The 16645-nt window shown below is 40.5% G+C and overlaps 1 protein-coding gene across 4 annotated transcripts in view; it reads right to left on the reverse strand.

The window, feature by feature from the left end:
* Positions 1–16645, reverse strand: part of RNF157 (ring finger protein 157) — a 78416-nt gene that overhangs the window by 51386 nt on the left and 10385 nt on the right. For 3 of the 4 annotated variants that reach the window (XM_045525732.1, XM_045525733.1, XM_045525730.1), the window contains exon 2: positions 6736–6854. In XM_045525732.1, coding sequence (XP_045381688.1) covers positions 6736–6854 — 119 coding nt within the window. Of the gene's footprint in view, positions 1–6735; positions 6882–16645 lie in introns of those variants that run through there. The other variant, XM_045525731.1, reaches the window with a different exon arrangement.

Here is a 16645-nt window from a genome sequence, read left to right on the forward strand (position 1 = left end):
ACGTCTACATCTTTGAGCTTCCTTGTGTTGCTTATTTATTCTGCCTTGGATACCTCTCCAGATGTCCCCCACCTCGGACTTCCTACTCATCCCTCCAGCTTCAAGAGTCATCTCTCAGAAGCCCCTGCCTTAGAGAGAGGATGTCCCCATTGCTATGTGCCCTAGGGCTGCAGTCCCCAACCCCCAGGCGGTGGACTGGTGGACTGGTACCAGTCCATGGCCTCTTAGGAATCAGGCCACACAGCAGGAGGTGAACAGTAGATGAGAAAGTGAAGCTTCATCTGTATTTACAGCCACTCCCCATCGCTCACATCACTGCATAAGCTCCACCTCCTGTCAGGTCAGGGGGCATTACATTCTCATAGGAGTGTGAACCCTACTGTAAACTGCAAATGTGAGGGATCTAGGTTGTGAGCTCCTTATGAGAATCTAATGCCTGATGATCTGAAGTGGAGCTGAGGCGATGATGCTAGCGCTGGGGAGCAGCTACAAATACAGGTTATCATTAGCAGAGAGGTTTGACTGCACAATAACTATAATGCACTTGAATCATCCCAAAACCACCTCCCACACCCTCAGCCATCCATGGAAAATTTGTCTTCCATGAAACCGGTCCCTGGCACCAAAAAGGTTGGGGACCACTGCTCTAGGGCACTCTGGTCCTCTCTCTCGTAGAACTTACTGCAGCACATCACAGTCAGGGCAAGTCTGCCTGCCCCACTCTGCCCCAAGCTCCCTCAGGGCAGGGGCCACATCTGTTCATGTTTGTATTCCCAGTTCCTAGCACAGTATCTGCTTCATAAATATCTGTTGAATGAATAAACAGCACATGACTGTCCTATATGTACAAAACTCTACTTCACAAATGGATACACCGCCAAGTTTAAATAACTTGCTCTCCCTGCACATGTGTGAATAAAAGGGTTCAACTTACAGAAACTGGATTTAAGTACAACTTTCTGGTATATCTCTACTAGAAAAAGAAGAAAAGCACATTGTATGTACCTTAGTTCTTACCAGTGACACCAGCTGTGCAGCCCTGGCTGCAGGGAGCACGGAGAGGAAGAAACTGTGTCAACGGGGCTCCACTAGGCACACACGAGATGTAGCCTGAAACTCCACTGCTTTCCCTCTAAGATGACAGGAAGGGTTTGAACTTTTAGCTACAAAAGGCAGGTGGAATCGAGGCATCGCTTGATACTCTGACAATCCTAATTTTATTAAGCCTCTAAATAACCTACAGCTTTAGCAGTAATTTAACTCAACAAAACACGACCTAACTCAATAAGGGAGTAAAAAAGCAGCACCAGCTCTTCCACCACCTAGGAAGGGCAGGGATGTCTTTATTTAACATTTCATAACTGATTAACTCCTCTCTATAGACGAGAAAGACCTGGTTCACTATTTAAGACAGTGTTTAAAAACCAGGGTAGATTATCTCCACCCAGGACTCTCCGTAGCTACAGAAATAGCCAGACTGAAAGGTTAGTGAGTGTAGCTAACATTGCTCCACGCTGCTTTTTGTCCAACAACTCCAAGGCATCTTCCAAGCATTACATTCCTCTAAAGTCAGAACTGTCCCTGGTTTTCAAGTAGGCAATTTGAGAGCCTGAGTGATAGGCTTACCAAGGTTACAAAGAGTTTAATAGTAAGATATAAATAAAATGTGAAATCTTGCCGGTCATGGTGGCTCACGCCTGTAATCCTAGCACTCTGGGAGGCCGAGATGGGAGGATCACTTGAGGTCAGGAGTTTGAGACCAGCCTCAGCAAGAGGGAGACCCCGTCTCTACTAAAAATAGAAAGAAATTAACCGGACAACTAAAAATATATAGAAAAAATTAGCCGGGCATGGTGGTGCATGCCTGTAGTCCCAGCTACTTGGGCGACTGAGGCAGGAGGATCACTTGAGCCCAGGAGTTGGAGGTTGCTGTGAGCTAGGCTGACGCCATGGCACTCTAGCCCGGGGAACAAAGCAAGATTCTGTCTCAAAAAAAAAACAAAAACAAAAAAACCGTAAAATCTTGATTCCAACTCTCTTCCACCATCCTTTTGTATATAAAAAAAATCTTTAAATCTGACCCTTAAGGCTTGATAATAAATGTGGCTTTAATGGATTGTCCTAAGTGGTAGATCTATAGTGCTAGGTGTTGCTCAGCCGAATGATAGGCTTTTTGGTCTGCTCATTAAAAAATGATAGGAAATCCCAGAGATCCCAAAAGCCGGGAATTCTGCGGCATTTATACCTTAACATAGCACTTGGTTTCAACATATTCCACTGCCCATATTCATTCTGCCTGGGAAAAAAGCTGCTCTTGCCGCATGCTGGTGGATGGCTTTAAAAGGCTGTTCTCTCTCCTTGCAACCTGACCTCATGTGCTGACACCCAGATCTGTTACTAGAGAGTGGAAGTCACTTCTTCAGAACTCAAGCTGCATGTCAATCTTCAATCTCTGGGCCTTCCCCTAAACAAGTGTGATGTGCAGTCATGGCAAAACCCAGAGGTCAGCCCAGCAGATGGAATTACACACCAAATGCAAACACTCTGAAGAGGTGCTCCAAGAGAACATATCACTGCCACTTGTTCTACTTTTAGATATCTATCAATATCTCACAAATTGCATTTGACGACTTATACAAACAGACTCATGAACAGAACGTGGGCAGAGTTCCTATGTACACCTGACCTTATTAGCAGAAACGGCAGAGTAGCTGAGGCTCTGGAGCTGGACTGCTGGGTTCAAGTCCTGATTCAATCCCTTAAATGTTTTGAAATCTTTATTTTAAACTCCTTGTTTTCTACCTGTCAAATGAGGACCTTCCTCATAACGATGTGAGGACAAAATGAGATAACACATATGAAGAGCTTAGAACAACCAGGCCTAGAAAATAGCAAGTGTTATTGCTAATACAATAGTATAGTAATTACAATGACTAACAGATGTTAGCCACTGTTATTATTAAATAACATGTGGGGAAAGAAAAGAGAAATGTGCTACATTAATTCTGAATACTATATTTCTCTGTAGCTTTTTGAAGTTATTCTGATTTGTTTTCCTAGCATGAAATTATGTGTTTTGAAAACATTTGCTCTGTACAGCATTAGGCATACTTAATGATTACTACATAAAAACAACAACAAAAACTCCAAAATCTATGCTCCTTTGGGAAAAATGCCTCAAGGCAGCTACCTAGTATTTCAGGAAGACCTCAGTCATTCGCAGGCTGCACAGGCAACTTTGGAAAAGTTTGCCAGCCAGGATAAACCTCAAAAGGAACCTAAACAAGCATTTACTTTTTTTTTTTTTTTTTTGAGACAGGGTCTCACTGCATTGCCCAGGCTGGAGTACAGCGGCTATTCACAGGCTCCATCCCACTACTGATTGGACTGACTGGCGCAGGAGTTTTGACCTACTCCATTTCCGACCTGGGTCTGTTCACTTCTCCTTAAGCAACCTGGTGGTCCACCGCTCCCAGGAGGTCACCATATCGATGCTGAGCTTAGTGCAGACACCCGATTGGCATAGCACACTACAGCCCAGAACTCCTGGGCTCAGGTGATCTTCTTGCCTCAGCCTCGGATTAGCTGGGACTATAGGCCAAGGTGCATGGTGCGTTTATTAATACTTATTTTTAAATCACCTTTATGGTTTGAAAAGTCTAAAATTTTTAAAAATATGTAAAACACTATTTCCAACAGAGGAAAGAAAAAAACTGATGCAAACGTCAAGTCCACATAAGGAGAAAGGGCCACTTTCTAAGCATGAGCTGACTCCTGGTGAGTGACGAAACATTCTTATCTGGCTTTCAGGAAAAAAAGAAAGATCTTTCTATTCTAATTGCTATGGTAGTGGTAACACAAGCAAAGAGTAGACATTTAGTATGAGTTGTCATAACTTAATTTGAAGCAGAAGGGACTTGGTATTTTGAAGGGTACTACTAGACTTAAAATTAAAACAGAGGTAACTCCAGATAGGAAGAAAAACAACAAAAATCAACAAAAAAATTTTTTTCCTTTCTTTTTTTTTTTTTTTTAGAGATAGGGTCTTGCTCTGTCGCCTAGGCTGCAGTGCAGTAGCATGATCATAGTTTACCGCAGCTTTGAACTTCTGGGCTCACGCAATCCTCCTGCCTCAGCCTCCTGAGTAGGGGGGACCACAGGTGCACACTACCACACCCAGCTATTTTTAAATATTTTTGGAAGAGATAGGGTCTTGCTATGTTGACCAGGCTGGTCTTAAACCCCTGGCCTCAGGCAATCCTCCCACCTTGGCTTCCCAAAGTGCTGGGATTACAGGCATGTGCCACCAAATCTGGCCAAAAATGTTATTTTTTTAATTAAAGTTCACAATGGAAGACCATCACCAGATCAATCTTCCTAAAAAAACAAATTCTCAGACGGGCGCAGTGGCTCAGGCCTGTAATCCCAGCACTTTGGGAGTCTGAGGCGGGAGAATAGCTTGAGGCCAGGAGTTCAAGACTAGCCTGGGCAACATAAGTGAGACCCCATTTCTACAAAAATAAATAAATAAGTAAAATTAGCCAGGCGTGGTAGTATGTGCCTGTAATCCCAGCTACTTGGGAGGCTGAGCCAGGAGGGTTGCTTGAGCCCAGGAGTCTGAGGTTGGCAGTGAGCTATTATGATGCCATTGAACTGTGTAGCCCAGGCAGTAGGAGACCCTGTATAAACAAACAAACAAACACAATTTCTCCAGGTCAGTCACCTGCCTAAAAATCTTAAATATTTCCCATAACCTACAGGAGAGAGTCAAAAACCTCTTAAGGTAACAGAGACCCCACCTACTGTTCCAATCTTGTTTTACCATGTGAACTAAAATAAAATTTTAAGGCTCACCCCCCTCCCCCATCAGCTGACTAAATGGACCGCCTCGTGGCCAAATGAATATCCTAAAACTAAATTGCCTGCCAGGAGGAGGGAGGTCAGACCTGCCTTATCATGCCCTGCTCCCTTCTTGGGGACATCCTTTGTAACCCATTAACAGGCCTAAGGGTATGAGACAAACCTACAGGTCTTCAGTTTACACAACAAATCTATGTCTGGTGGCTTATCTCTGATAAACAGCTCCTATGTTAAAACATTCCAAGCTTTTAGACAAAGCTTCATGTCTTTAACCAATTACAAGCCAAAGAATCTTTAAAACCCACCCATAACTTGTAAGCCCCCCCCACCCTTCGAGATGGCCCACCTTTTTGGGTCAAACCAAGGTATGCCTCCCACGTATTGACTTATGACTTTACCTGTAACCCCTGTCTCCCTGAAATGTATAAAACCAAACTGTAACCCAGCCACAGCGAGTCCACTTGCTCAAGGCCTCTTGGGCGTGGCTCCGGGTCATGGTCCTCAAATTTGGCTCAGAATAAATCTCTTTAAAATTATTTTACAGAGTTTGGCTTTTTTTTTCCGTTGACAACCATCAGGCCAGACTCATTTCCTTATTTGTTCCAGGGAGGAAGGAAGCACGCTCATTTCAGCTCTGTATCCACAGCTCCACCCACAGTACCTGGCACACAGTAGTTGCTCAGCAAATGTTTGCTGATTCAATGACAACATGAATGCTTTTGGACCTGTGCTGTCCGTGCCTCACTCCTGGAAAGCTCCTCTCCCAACACCCGTCCGACCAGTCGTCCTTCAAAGCCCCTCTCAACTCCCTCCTCCACAACCTGCCCTTGCCATTCTCTTCTCCCATTCTCAGTTCCTATAGAATTCAACCGCTTGGGATCTTTATTGTTATTTAATATTTCCTGTTTATATGTTTTGTCTGCCCCACTAAACTGGGAGTACCTTGAGGAAGGCAGAATATTTTGAGGCAGTGCAAAGCAGTGGAAAGGTTATTGATCTGTGGCCAGGCAAACCTAGTTATGTGACCTTGAGAAAAGTGTACAGAAAACACTCAGAGCCTGGAACGTGGTATGCACTTCATAAATGCTGGCTACTATCATTCATCTCTTGGAACCTCAGTTCGCTCTTATCATATGGGAGAAATAATAAGACCCTGTCAGGTGGGTCTTCATAAGGAGTAGGAACAATGTCTGAAAAGTCTCTAGGACTTTCCTAGCACACAGCAGCCACTCAACAACTGCCAGACAGCTGTTACTACAAAGCCTCGTGCTGGGTGCAGGGAAGGTACTCGATTCAGTTTAGAGGATGAGCTGAAGGAACTGAGAGACTATTCTCATATCAACTCAGATATCAAGGGAAACTTCTTCAGTCATTCATTCAACAAATGTTTATTAAGGTCTTATCATTATGTGCCAGGCTTTGTTCTAGATCTGGGATACCTCAGTATAAATAGTCCTTACCCAGTGAAATTTACATTCTAAAGGGGAAGGCAGACAATAAACAGAGAAAGAGGCAAATCAGTGAAAGCCTGGTGTTAACTGCCCTGAAGAAGAGCAAGGTCAGTGCAGGCGGGCGGGGCTGAGAAAGAGCTGTCTGAACAGGGGCCCTTCAGGCAGAGGTCTGCATGCTCAGGAAAGCTTAATTTTGTCAGTCACCCTCACCCTCACCCTCACACAGACTCTAGGATCCCTTCCGCAGGTCTCCTCTAGAGCCAGGAGACCCAGTACGACCAGAGAGGCTGCGGTCTGGCTCCTAATTCCTCTCTCACGCAGCCCAAGCTACAAACTCTGCTGTACCAGCAACCGCAAACTTATTTTTTGTAAGACTAAATTGGCCACTTAACCCCATGTGGAAGTAAATTCATTACAGCCATACCGCGACCGGTCTGTTCCCCAGAAAGTTCAGATCACTGTTCTCTCCAAACAGGTAACCTTCTGGATGGGTTGAGTCAAACTTCTCTCCTCCCATAATGAAGTGGCTGGCAAAATAGCTTCCTAGAGAGGGACAAACAGAAAAAATCAGACAAGCAGAAAGCAGTCAAACTTAGCCTAGTAAAAAAGCTGATTTTAAAAAATGCTAACGCTTTCAACAAATAATTAGAACAATTTCTAACCCCAGGAGTGTTTTCTTTTCCTGATTTGGGACAATGGCACAAAATAAGCAAAGTCATAGCAGGGAGAACCCAAGATACTAAACATAAAACAGATCATTGTTTTCCTTTTAATATTCTTAATTGAAACCTTATGATCTAAAATACCACCAGCCAAAAGATATACATTAATGACTCTATAGTTTTTGTTCTTGAATTTTTTCCTCTAAAGTTGAAGTAGTTAGTCCATGTATCCGAGAATCTCAACTACAGGTATCAGCACGTATATACACTGTGATGTGAAATATATACTTAGTCTTTGTCCCCATTTCTTGGCATACAACTGTAAAATCCTTGGAATCTCCAAAGTGATGTCTTTATGTATGCTAATGAGCTGACTGATGGCTGGCAGCCCCTAGGTAGCTTCAGGATGCAGGCTGGTCACCGCAAACAGCAGGATTAGAGGGTTAGGACTCTCATTCTACCCCTCAATCTCTGGGGAGGGGAGAGGGGGGTAAAGGTTAAGTTGATCACCAGTGGCCAATGATTTAGTCAATCATTCCTACGTAATGAAGCTTCCATAAATGGAGTTTCCTGGAAGTTAAAGAGGCTGGAGAAGGCATGAAAGCTCTGAGCCCCTTCCCACCATAACCTCACCCTACGCATTTTTTAAATCTATATCCTTTGTAATATCCTTTATAATAAACCAACAAGCCTAAATGTTTCCCTAGTTCTTTGAGCCACTCTATTAAGATAATCAAACCCAAGGAGGGGGTCATGGGAATCCCAATTATAGCTGGTTGGTCAGAAGCACAGGCAAAACAACCTGGGGCACATCACAATGTGCATTGGACGTGGCGGGCGGTTTTGGAGGCCAAGCCCCTGCGGAAGCGCCCCAAGTGTCAGAATCAAATTGAATTAGAAGACACCCAGCTGGTAGCCACTCCAGAATTAATCGATTACTTGCTGGTGAGAAGAAATCCCCACACATTTTTATGGCCAGAGATCACAGAAGTCTTCTGTGTTGACTGTGTTGTGAGAGTACAGAAGAAACTGAGTTTTCCTGTATCCTCAGACACACACATACATTGCTTTGCCTAGATTGTCATAAGCCAGCTTATACCTACACACAGAAGTCTCAGTACCCACCTACTACTACTTCTATACCTCTACAATCCTCTATGATGAAGGTGCTTCACTTGAACATGCTACAAAACATAAGATTGTTTCATAGGAAAAAATGAATTTACACAGTGGAGCTTTTGCTGCCTTTACCTACCAGTTACCATATAGACAATGGTGTTCAGTAAGGGGGCAGTTTAGTGTTGTGGAAGAAGGCCACACACACACCCCCTTCAGCTTCAAATTCATGACAGTGCTAACAGCCAGGGCTGCTGGCGCATCAGTCATGGCAGGTCCTCTCTGCCCCACCCTAATCAGCCAGGAGGCAGGGACATTTGCACTACAGGATAGTACCCAGATGAAATCAGCAGTCAGGGGTCAGAATTCTCATCAGCCTTATGCAGACAAACCAAGGAACTGTGCCAGGATGTGATGTCACTGAGAAGTCACCAAGGGAGGCTCGGGTAACACTGAAAATTCCACCTGGGAATACGTTTGTGTGTCTGTGTGTGTGTGTGTTTAGAGATGGGGTCTCACTCTGTTGCCCAGCCTGGAATGCAGTGGTGTGATGAAGCTCACTGCAGCCTCCAGCTCCATGGGATCAAGTGATCCTCCCACCTTAGCCTCCCAAAGTGCTGGGATTATAGGCCTGAGCTACCGAGACTGGCCACATTTTAACTTTGATGATTAAATGAATGCCTCTTACCCTAAATTTCTATAAACTAATTGTCCCATAAAAGTACACTGTCCAAAGTAAAGGACACATACCATAATATACCTTTATCAATCCTCTCATATACCCCAATTCTCAAATTCATACAAAGAATTTATGAAATGGCAAAAGGCTTGTTCACATGTCACACAGCTAGGATATACATAAACTCCCTAAGTCACTTGTAATTTTCACTGAAGATCTAGAGCAAACTAAAAACATGAGATTTAACACTTTGAACCTGTGGAGATGCCATGGGAAGGAAGACAGAGAAGAAAATTCTAACAAAAGCTGAACCAAATGTTCATTTTTAAAATTTTCTACACATGAAGCTTTAGACTAGAAACACCTATTAAACAAAACAATGTGGATAAAATCGCTCACCACAGAGTGAGGCAATTCTTGAATTAAATAACATGCAGGAAAACATTATTTGGCTGCTATTAATAGCAGCCAAAATCAAAGCAATCACCGAGGAATTCTTCAAAGTTACGTATCAAAACTTAAAAACACAAATAACAGCCATCTGCAGTGATACAACAGCACAATTCATCATTTAGGAAAACTAATTATCAATTATTTATGTCTAGCACTTGCTAGCCCTATTTTCCAAGTGCATAATTTATAGAGCAGGGAGGTGCCTAGTTGCCTTAAGTAGAAGCAGCCATCTCAAATAATTTAAGTCATTTACTGATGAACCTTAGTAAAATATATTTTCTATGCGTTAGGGATTATATGTTTATTATACATTAGGTAAAATCAGAAAAGTTGAAGATGTTACATTGACGAATATCTTGCCAAAATGATGAACAAAAAACGGACAGAAGTAGGTTTTGTGTCTGGAGTGGTCCAGGCTGAGCTCAGTGTGGGATTATGGAGTTTTAGTACCTGTGAGCACTCAGGTGAGGGATCTGGGGCAGTGAAATCCACAGACAATTGGCTTACAGGTGGCACTGACTGAACCTAGCAAGAGAAGAGCACTACTGACTTGAGGGCTAAAGGCTTAAAGCAGGTGACAAGGTTCTATTAGAAATGCCCTTTTTTGCTGTAATATTAAAAGAAAAGAAATTATCAAGAAATATGTATAGAGTTAATTATAGTTTTGCCTTGCATTAAAGATCAAGAGCAATGATACACAAAAATCTAAAATTAGGGTCAATAATTCACAGATTGAAAAAAGGACTTTTCATTTCAACAGAAGAGTCAATGCAAAGTTCCTTTAAAAAGCTGATCTCGGCCAACGTGAGAGGATCGTTTGAGCTCAGAAGTTTGAGACCAGCCTGAGCAAGAGCGAGACCCCATCTCTACTAAAAATAGAAATAAATTAGCTGGGCAACTAAAAATAGAAAAATTTAGCCAGACGTGGTGGTGCACGCCTGTAGTCCCAGTTACTCGGGAGGCTGAGGCAGGAGGATCCCTTGAGCCCAGGAGTTTGAGGTTGCTGTGAGCTAGGCTACACCACAGCACTCTGTCTCAAAAAAATAAAATTAAATAAAAAATAAAATTAAAAAAATTAAAAAGCTGATCTCAGGCTGGGCATAGTAGCTCACACCTCTGTCACTCAGGGCCCAGGATGGAGTGCAGTGCATGATCATAGCTCACTGCAACCTCAAACACTTAGGCTCAAGCGACCCTCCTGTCTCAGCCTCCTGAGTAGCTAGGACTACTGGCACATGCCAGCACACTCAGCTAATTTTTTAATTTTTTGTAGAGATGGGATCTTACTAAGTTGTCCAGGCTGGTCTTGAACTCCTGGCTTCAAACAATCCTCCCACCTTGGTCTCCCAAAGTGCTGGGATTACAGGTGTGAGCTATTATGCCCAGTCAAATTAAAAAAATTTTAAAGCAATTCCTAAAAATCAAATGTAAAATGAAACAAATGAACCTAAGTGTATGTCCAGTTAGTGGCATAACCACACAGAGAGAAACTATTCCAAATAACTTGGAAACACTGCATTTAACTGTACAACCAACAGGGAAGAAAACTGTGAAAAATTTATCTCAAACTGTTTACAGTAATCATAAGATTGGTAGTAGTATTTTGTTTCCTGAGAATGTGGCATTAAGCAAATGAGTAATTATGTGATTTAACTTTATCATACCTGGTGTCATTGAGAATCACCTGGGAGAAAGTTAAAGAAAGCCAAGGTTAGGAAAAAACTGTGTCGTCCTGAATTTGAATTACAGCTATCAATAAAAACTCATGATGTATTTTATCCTTACAAACAATGTTTCCTAGCTCTGTCCACTGAAAAGGCCTAGAAACAAAGACCAGCAAAGTAGCAGTGAGCACCTCTGGCACCCAGACTGCAGTCTCCACATGTCATTTACCACTCACAGGAACAAGCCTGAGGCAGGAAATGCACAAGATGAGGCTGGAACATCTTGGAGCACCAGACAACAAGGAAGCTCTCAAAGCCTCCTAGTGTCATGTCAAAAGGACTCAAGAGCTGATGTGAAGAGGTTCCCCCTGAGCACAGATGGAATATACTGAGCTTCATCAGGATAATAACAGCAAGGATTACAATATAGTAATTGTGCATAAGTCCACGAGAGCCCATAATGATTTTTTTTAAAATCACCACTGAAAGAGGTTGGTAATCCAATTCTTTACTCTAAAAACTGGTAAAAGCATGAAGCATTTCTCTTGCCTTTCCTATATGAACTGCACCTCTGGGTGAATGAACAACTAATAGGTGAGGGGAAGCTTCTCTTTACAGAAATATTCCAGCTAAGGAACAAAGGAATGACAGAATTAGAATATAACCCTTATTAAATTAATAATTTGGTGACTCATCAATCACCAACCCCCCCACCTCAAAAAAGACAACCCGATACATGCCTACAGTGATGGAGAACATAAAAAAGCAGTCTTACCAAATACATAAATATGTACAAATTTGAAGCTTTAAAAAGCAAATAAATTTGATCAAGCTGCTGGACCCAACCACCCCAATTTACATGAAATAGAACAGAACATGATTAATGACAGTTCAGGGAGGAAATCAGCAAAATTCAGGCTGTGGAAAACTCTACAAATGACTAAGTTTCCTTAATGAATATATTGCAAGGGGCACAGTATGGCAACAGAAAACCCAAAGTACAAACTTTGTTTTAATCAATCCTTTAATTTCCACATACTTTATAGTATACAATCAGCAAAGACTAGGACTTTCCTGGCCTCAGGTATTGTCCATGCTCCTTCATTCGTTCTTCTAAAATAACTCTAAGAAATAAAATACAATGAAATAACAGACATTAAAATCATATGGGTTCATAGAAGCACTATTCACAATAATCAAAAGATGGAAATAATCCAAATGTGCATCAACAGATGAATGGATAAACAAAATGTGATATATGATGTATCCAAAATATGTCCATACAATGGGCTATTACTTAGCCATAAAAAGAAGCGAAGTTCTGATACATGGATGAACCTCCAAAACATGCTAAATGAAAGAAGCCAAAACAAAAGTTCACATACTGTATGATTCCATGTGCATGAAACATCCAGAATAGGTAAACCCATAGAGAAAGAAAGCAGATTGGTGGTTGTCAGGGGTTGGGGGCAGGGGAGAATGGGGAGAAACTGCTTAACTGGTGCTGGGTTTTATTTTGAGGTGATAAAAATGTTTTAGAATAGAGGTGGCAGTTGTGCAACATTGTGAATGTACAAAATGCTACTGAATCGTATACTTTAAAATAGCTAATTTTGTTACGCGAATTTCACCTCAATTAAAGAAATCATATGGGGAGGAAGAATTTGGCACAAGTCGGATTATGATGTCATTTGAATTTTAGCTTAATTTTCAAGCACATATGGTAAGCAAGATACAGAAGTTTACCAAAATTATCCCTCTTAAATGTTCTTTGTGAGATAGGTTTTCTTATGCCCATTTTTCCGTTGAGGAAACTAAGGATCAGAAGAGTTCAGTGACTTGCACAAAGTCCCATAGTTAAGAAACAGCAGAGGCCAAGAGAGGCAAGATTTGAACTCATGGTCTGGCCCACTCCAAATCCCTTGTCATAAAGTACACACCCATCTGACCATCTGAGAAAGGCAAAGAATAATGTGTAAGTGGGGGTGGGGTGGAGGACAAAAACCAACACCTCTGTGTTTGTATAAATTTAGTGTCTATTATTTCATATATATGTGAACGAGGACCCAAGTGTTTGGAGTTCTCTGTGACATGAGCAATATCTGACTTTTCCTTTTCCTGTACTGTAACACGAATCAGGGGCATTACATTTGACGATAAAATGCTCAACCAGATAAAGTCCAGGGTTTTTTCTTTCTGACAAAGGCAAACAAAAATTGTACATCAGACCCTTTAGTCTCAAAAACATTTTGTTTTCCATATCAACTTTGAATATTTTGTTTTACATGTGTAGTGGAAGAACCAATAAATTTGATGCACAGCTTCCCTGTCCAGAATAAACTATGGAATAAAGTGAAATAACAACCAAAAAAACACATGAACAGTACTGCCCGACTTTATGTTTTTGCAAACAAAAGCAAAAGATCTCTGAACCGAGGTGAAAATGTTAGAACATGCTGTGTTTTCAACACATACACAATTTCTGTATAACTTTACAAAGCACCATCAGAAAGAAATAAATATAATTAAATATTGCAAAATCTTATACTGACTCTGAATACCAAGAAGAGGAATTACAAACATTAAATATTTATGAAACAAAAAGTTCTATTACAATTTCTAGAGTCCCTCAAAGTTTCTAGAGGTCCTATACGTAGACCAAGAGACAGAAACACACCTCTACTTTCAGCCAAGATGCCTGTGGAACTCATCACACGTAATCGTTTTAAGATCTCATCAAAAAATGCCTTGTATAAATGTCCATCAATACGTAACATATTTTAATAAATCTATCAATAGAATGCTATGCAACCATCAAAAATGTCGATATAATTCTACATTTATTGTCAAGGAAGGATGCCAAAGACATTTATTGAGCAAAAGATACAAGTTACAAAAGAGCAGGTATAGTATTAACCATTTATGTAAGTCTATGTGTATATCTCAGGAGAGATTCCTGAAAGAACATTCACTGAAATATTAACAGTGGTTTTCTCTATGTAGAGGGATTTTATAGTGTTTTTACTGTTATCTTTTTGTTTTTTCTGTATTGCTTTAGTTTTTTTACAATGGATACCTACTATTTTTATAATAAGAAAAAAACTCTAAAGCTCCTTTCATTAAAAAAAAGCAATAAAATAGCTTGAAAGTGTGGCATAACTATCCAAAAAATTAACACTATTTATAAAAAGTAATCTTTAAAACACTTAAAATTAAGAAATAAATTATTGTGCGCCACCAAACCTGGCCAAAAAAGTTATTTTTTAATTAAAGCTCATGATGGAAGACCATCACCAGATCAATCTTCCTAAAAAAACAATTTCTCAGACCAGGAGCAGTAGCTCACGCCTGTAATCCCAGCACCTTGGGAGGCTAAGGCAGAAGTATTGCTTGAGCCCAGGAGTCCGAGACCAGCCTGGGCAACATGGCAAGACTCCATCCTACCAAGTAAAAAATTAGCTGGGTGTGGGGGTGGATGCCTGTAGTCCCAGCTACTCAGGAAGCTGAGGCAGGAAAATATAGCTTAAACCCAGGAGTCTGAGGTTGCCATGAGCTACGATGACACCTTTGTACTCTAGCAACAGAGCGAGACCTCGTTTCAAAAAAAAAATTGTTGTACTTATTACCTGGAAAACAACTGTACAACGTTTTTCTAACCAAATGTGAAGGAAAAAAAATTGGAAAATCAACTCAATTACACCAATACTATTAACTATTAGGAATCAAAATGTCATTTTCTAAGAGCAGGCTTATAAAACAGAAATAAACAGAGTTATAAACATTCAATAAAGTTAGTTTGTGCAGGGATTTTTTTCCTGCCCTTATGAACAAATGTACAAAGAATTTATCCAGATAACTGAAGACCTCACTCTCTCCCACCCAAAACCAAAACAGAACAAAACAAAAAAATCCACCAAGCCACCTATTGTTTTTCCCCCCAAAATAATCAAACTTAGCATTTGCATTATCTTAAATAACAAGACAGTCACCAACTGGCCTTTGATGTCTTTACCTACAGTTCCAGGCTTTCAAATTAGATACCTGATCAGTTTCAATTGTTTTACCTAAATTTCTTTGTGGTACAATGTTTTTAAAAGCTGTAGAGTCCACACTAGCCACTACAACTGTTACTCGTAGTACAGATCCATGCTGTCCAATAAGAATATAATGTGTGCCACAAATGCAAGCCACATATGTAATTTAATAATTTTTAACAGCTACATTTAAAAATGTAAAAAGAAACAGGTAAAATTAATTGTAATATATTTTATTTACCCCAATATATTCAAAATGCTATCATTTCAACATGCAATCAATATAAAAATTATTAAGAAGTTATTTACATTCTTTTTTTTTTTTTCAAAATCTGGTGTGTTTTCTCCACTGTTTATAGCCCATCTCAATCTGGACCAAGCACACATCAAGTGCTGTACAGCCGCATGTGGCCAGTGGCTACCATACTGACAGAGTAAGTAGCTCCAGGCCCTACTCCTTAACACCTGACTTTATCTTAGTCACTATAAAGATGTTCTGGCTCTACAAGAACTCAGGGCAATGCCAAGGGAACTTCTGTCATTCTGTGGGAACCCTATGCTATCAATGGCAACTTTTTAAGCAAGAACTCAAAATCAGTAAATTGATTTCAACAAAGAAAAACGCAACTATTTGTTCCCCATCATGTGAACAAAAAGAAAAAAGTTCATTTAGAATTCACTATCTTAAATAATTTACCTAATCATCTTGCATTTAAGCTTTTGGTGAATATTCTTAACACCGCAGTGAAATTAAATATCAGTCAGTAGATTCCCTAAATTATGTCTGCCTCAATGAGATATTGTGACATTTGCCACCAAAGCACTATGAACTATAACATAATACAATAAAAGACAGTTGAGCCCATTTTCCATTCTTCTACAACTCTGTGGGAACTCATGGGCTACAGGAATCCTACTAAGTTTTCTTATATTTGAAAAATCTTCATCTACATGACATTTTAATAATATACTTTAAGCTTTAGGTCACACAAATAAAAAGAAAATAAAATTTTTTTTTCAAACACCTCTAACTGTTCAATTCTATAATGCTATAGTGATGCTTTTGTTATTCATGTTTTTTAAAAAATTCTCCCCCAGAGCATGTTTTTATTTATTTAAAAAATTATACAATATAGGTCCTTTCAAAAAAAATTAATACATAGAGGTATGTAATTTTAAAAGTGATAATCCGGCCGGGTGCGGTGGCTCACGCCTGTAATCCTAGCCCTCTGGGAGGCCGAGGCGGGTGGATCGCTCGAGGTCAGGAGTTCGAGACCAGCCTGAGCGAGACCCCGTCTCCACTAAAAATAGAAAGAAATTATCTGGCCAACTAAAAATATATATAGAAAAAAAAAATTAGCCAGGCATGGTGGCTCATGCCTGTAGTCCCAGCTACTCGGGAGGCTGAGGCAGGAGGATCGCTTAAGCCCAGGAGTTTGAGGTTGCTGTGAGCTAGGCTGATGCCACGGCACTCACTCTAGCCCGGGCAACAAAGTGAGACTTTGTCTCAAAAAAATAAATAAATAAATAAAAGTGATAATCCAACTCTACTCCATGAGAAATAGTCCCACTACTAACAATTGGGTATGGCCTTCCAGATTTTTCCATACATATACAAATACATCCAAGTTTTCTGTTTTGTTTTTTAAATTGAATGGAATATTGCACATATTGATCTGCAAGTTACTTTTTTTCACCTAATGTACTGTAGGCATCTTTCCACGTC

This window comes from Lemur catta, chromosome 15, assembly GCF_020740605.2.
Source record: "Lemur catta isolate mLemCat1 chromosome 15, mLemCat1.pri, whole genome shotgun sequence".
NCBI lineage: Eukaryota > Metazoa > Chordata > Mammalia > Primates > Lemuridae > Lemur > Lemur catta.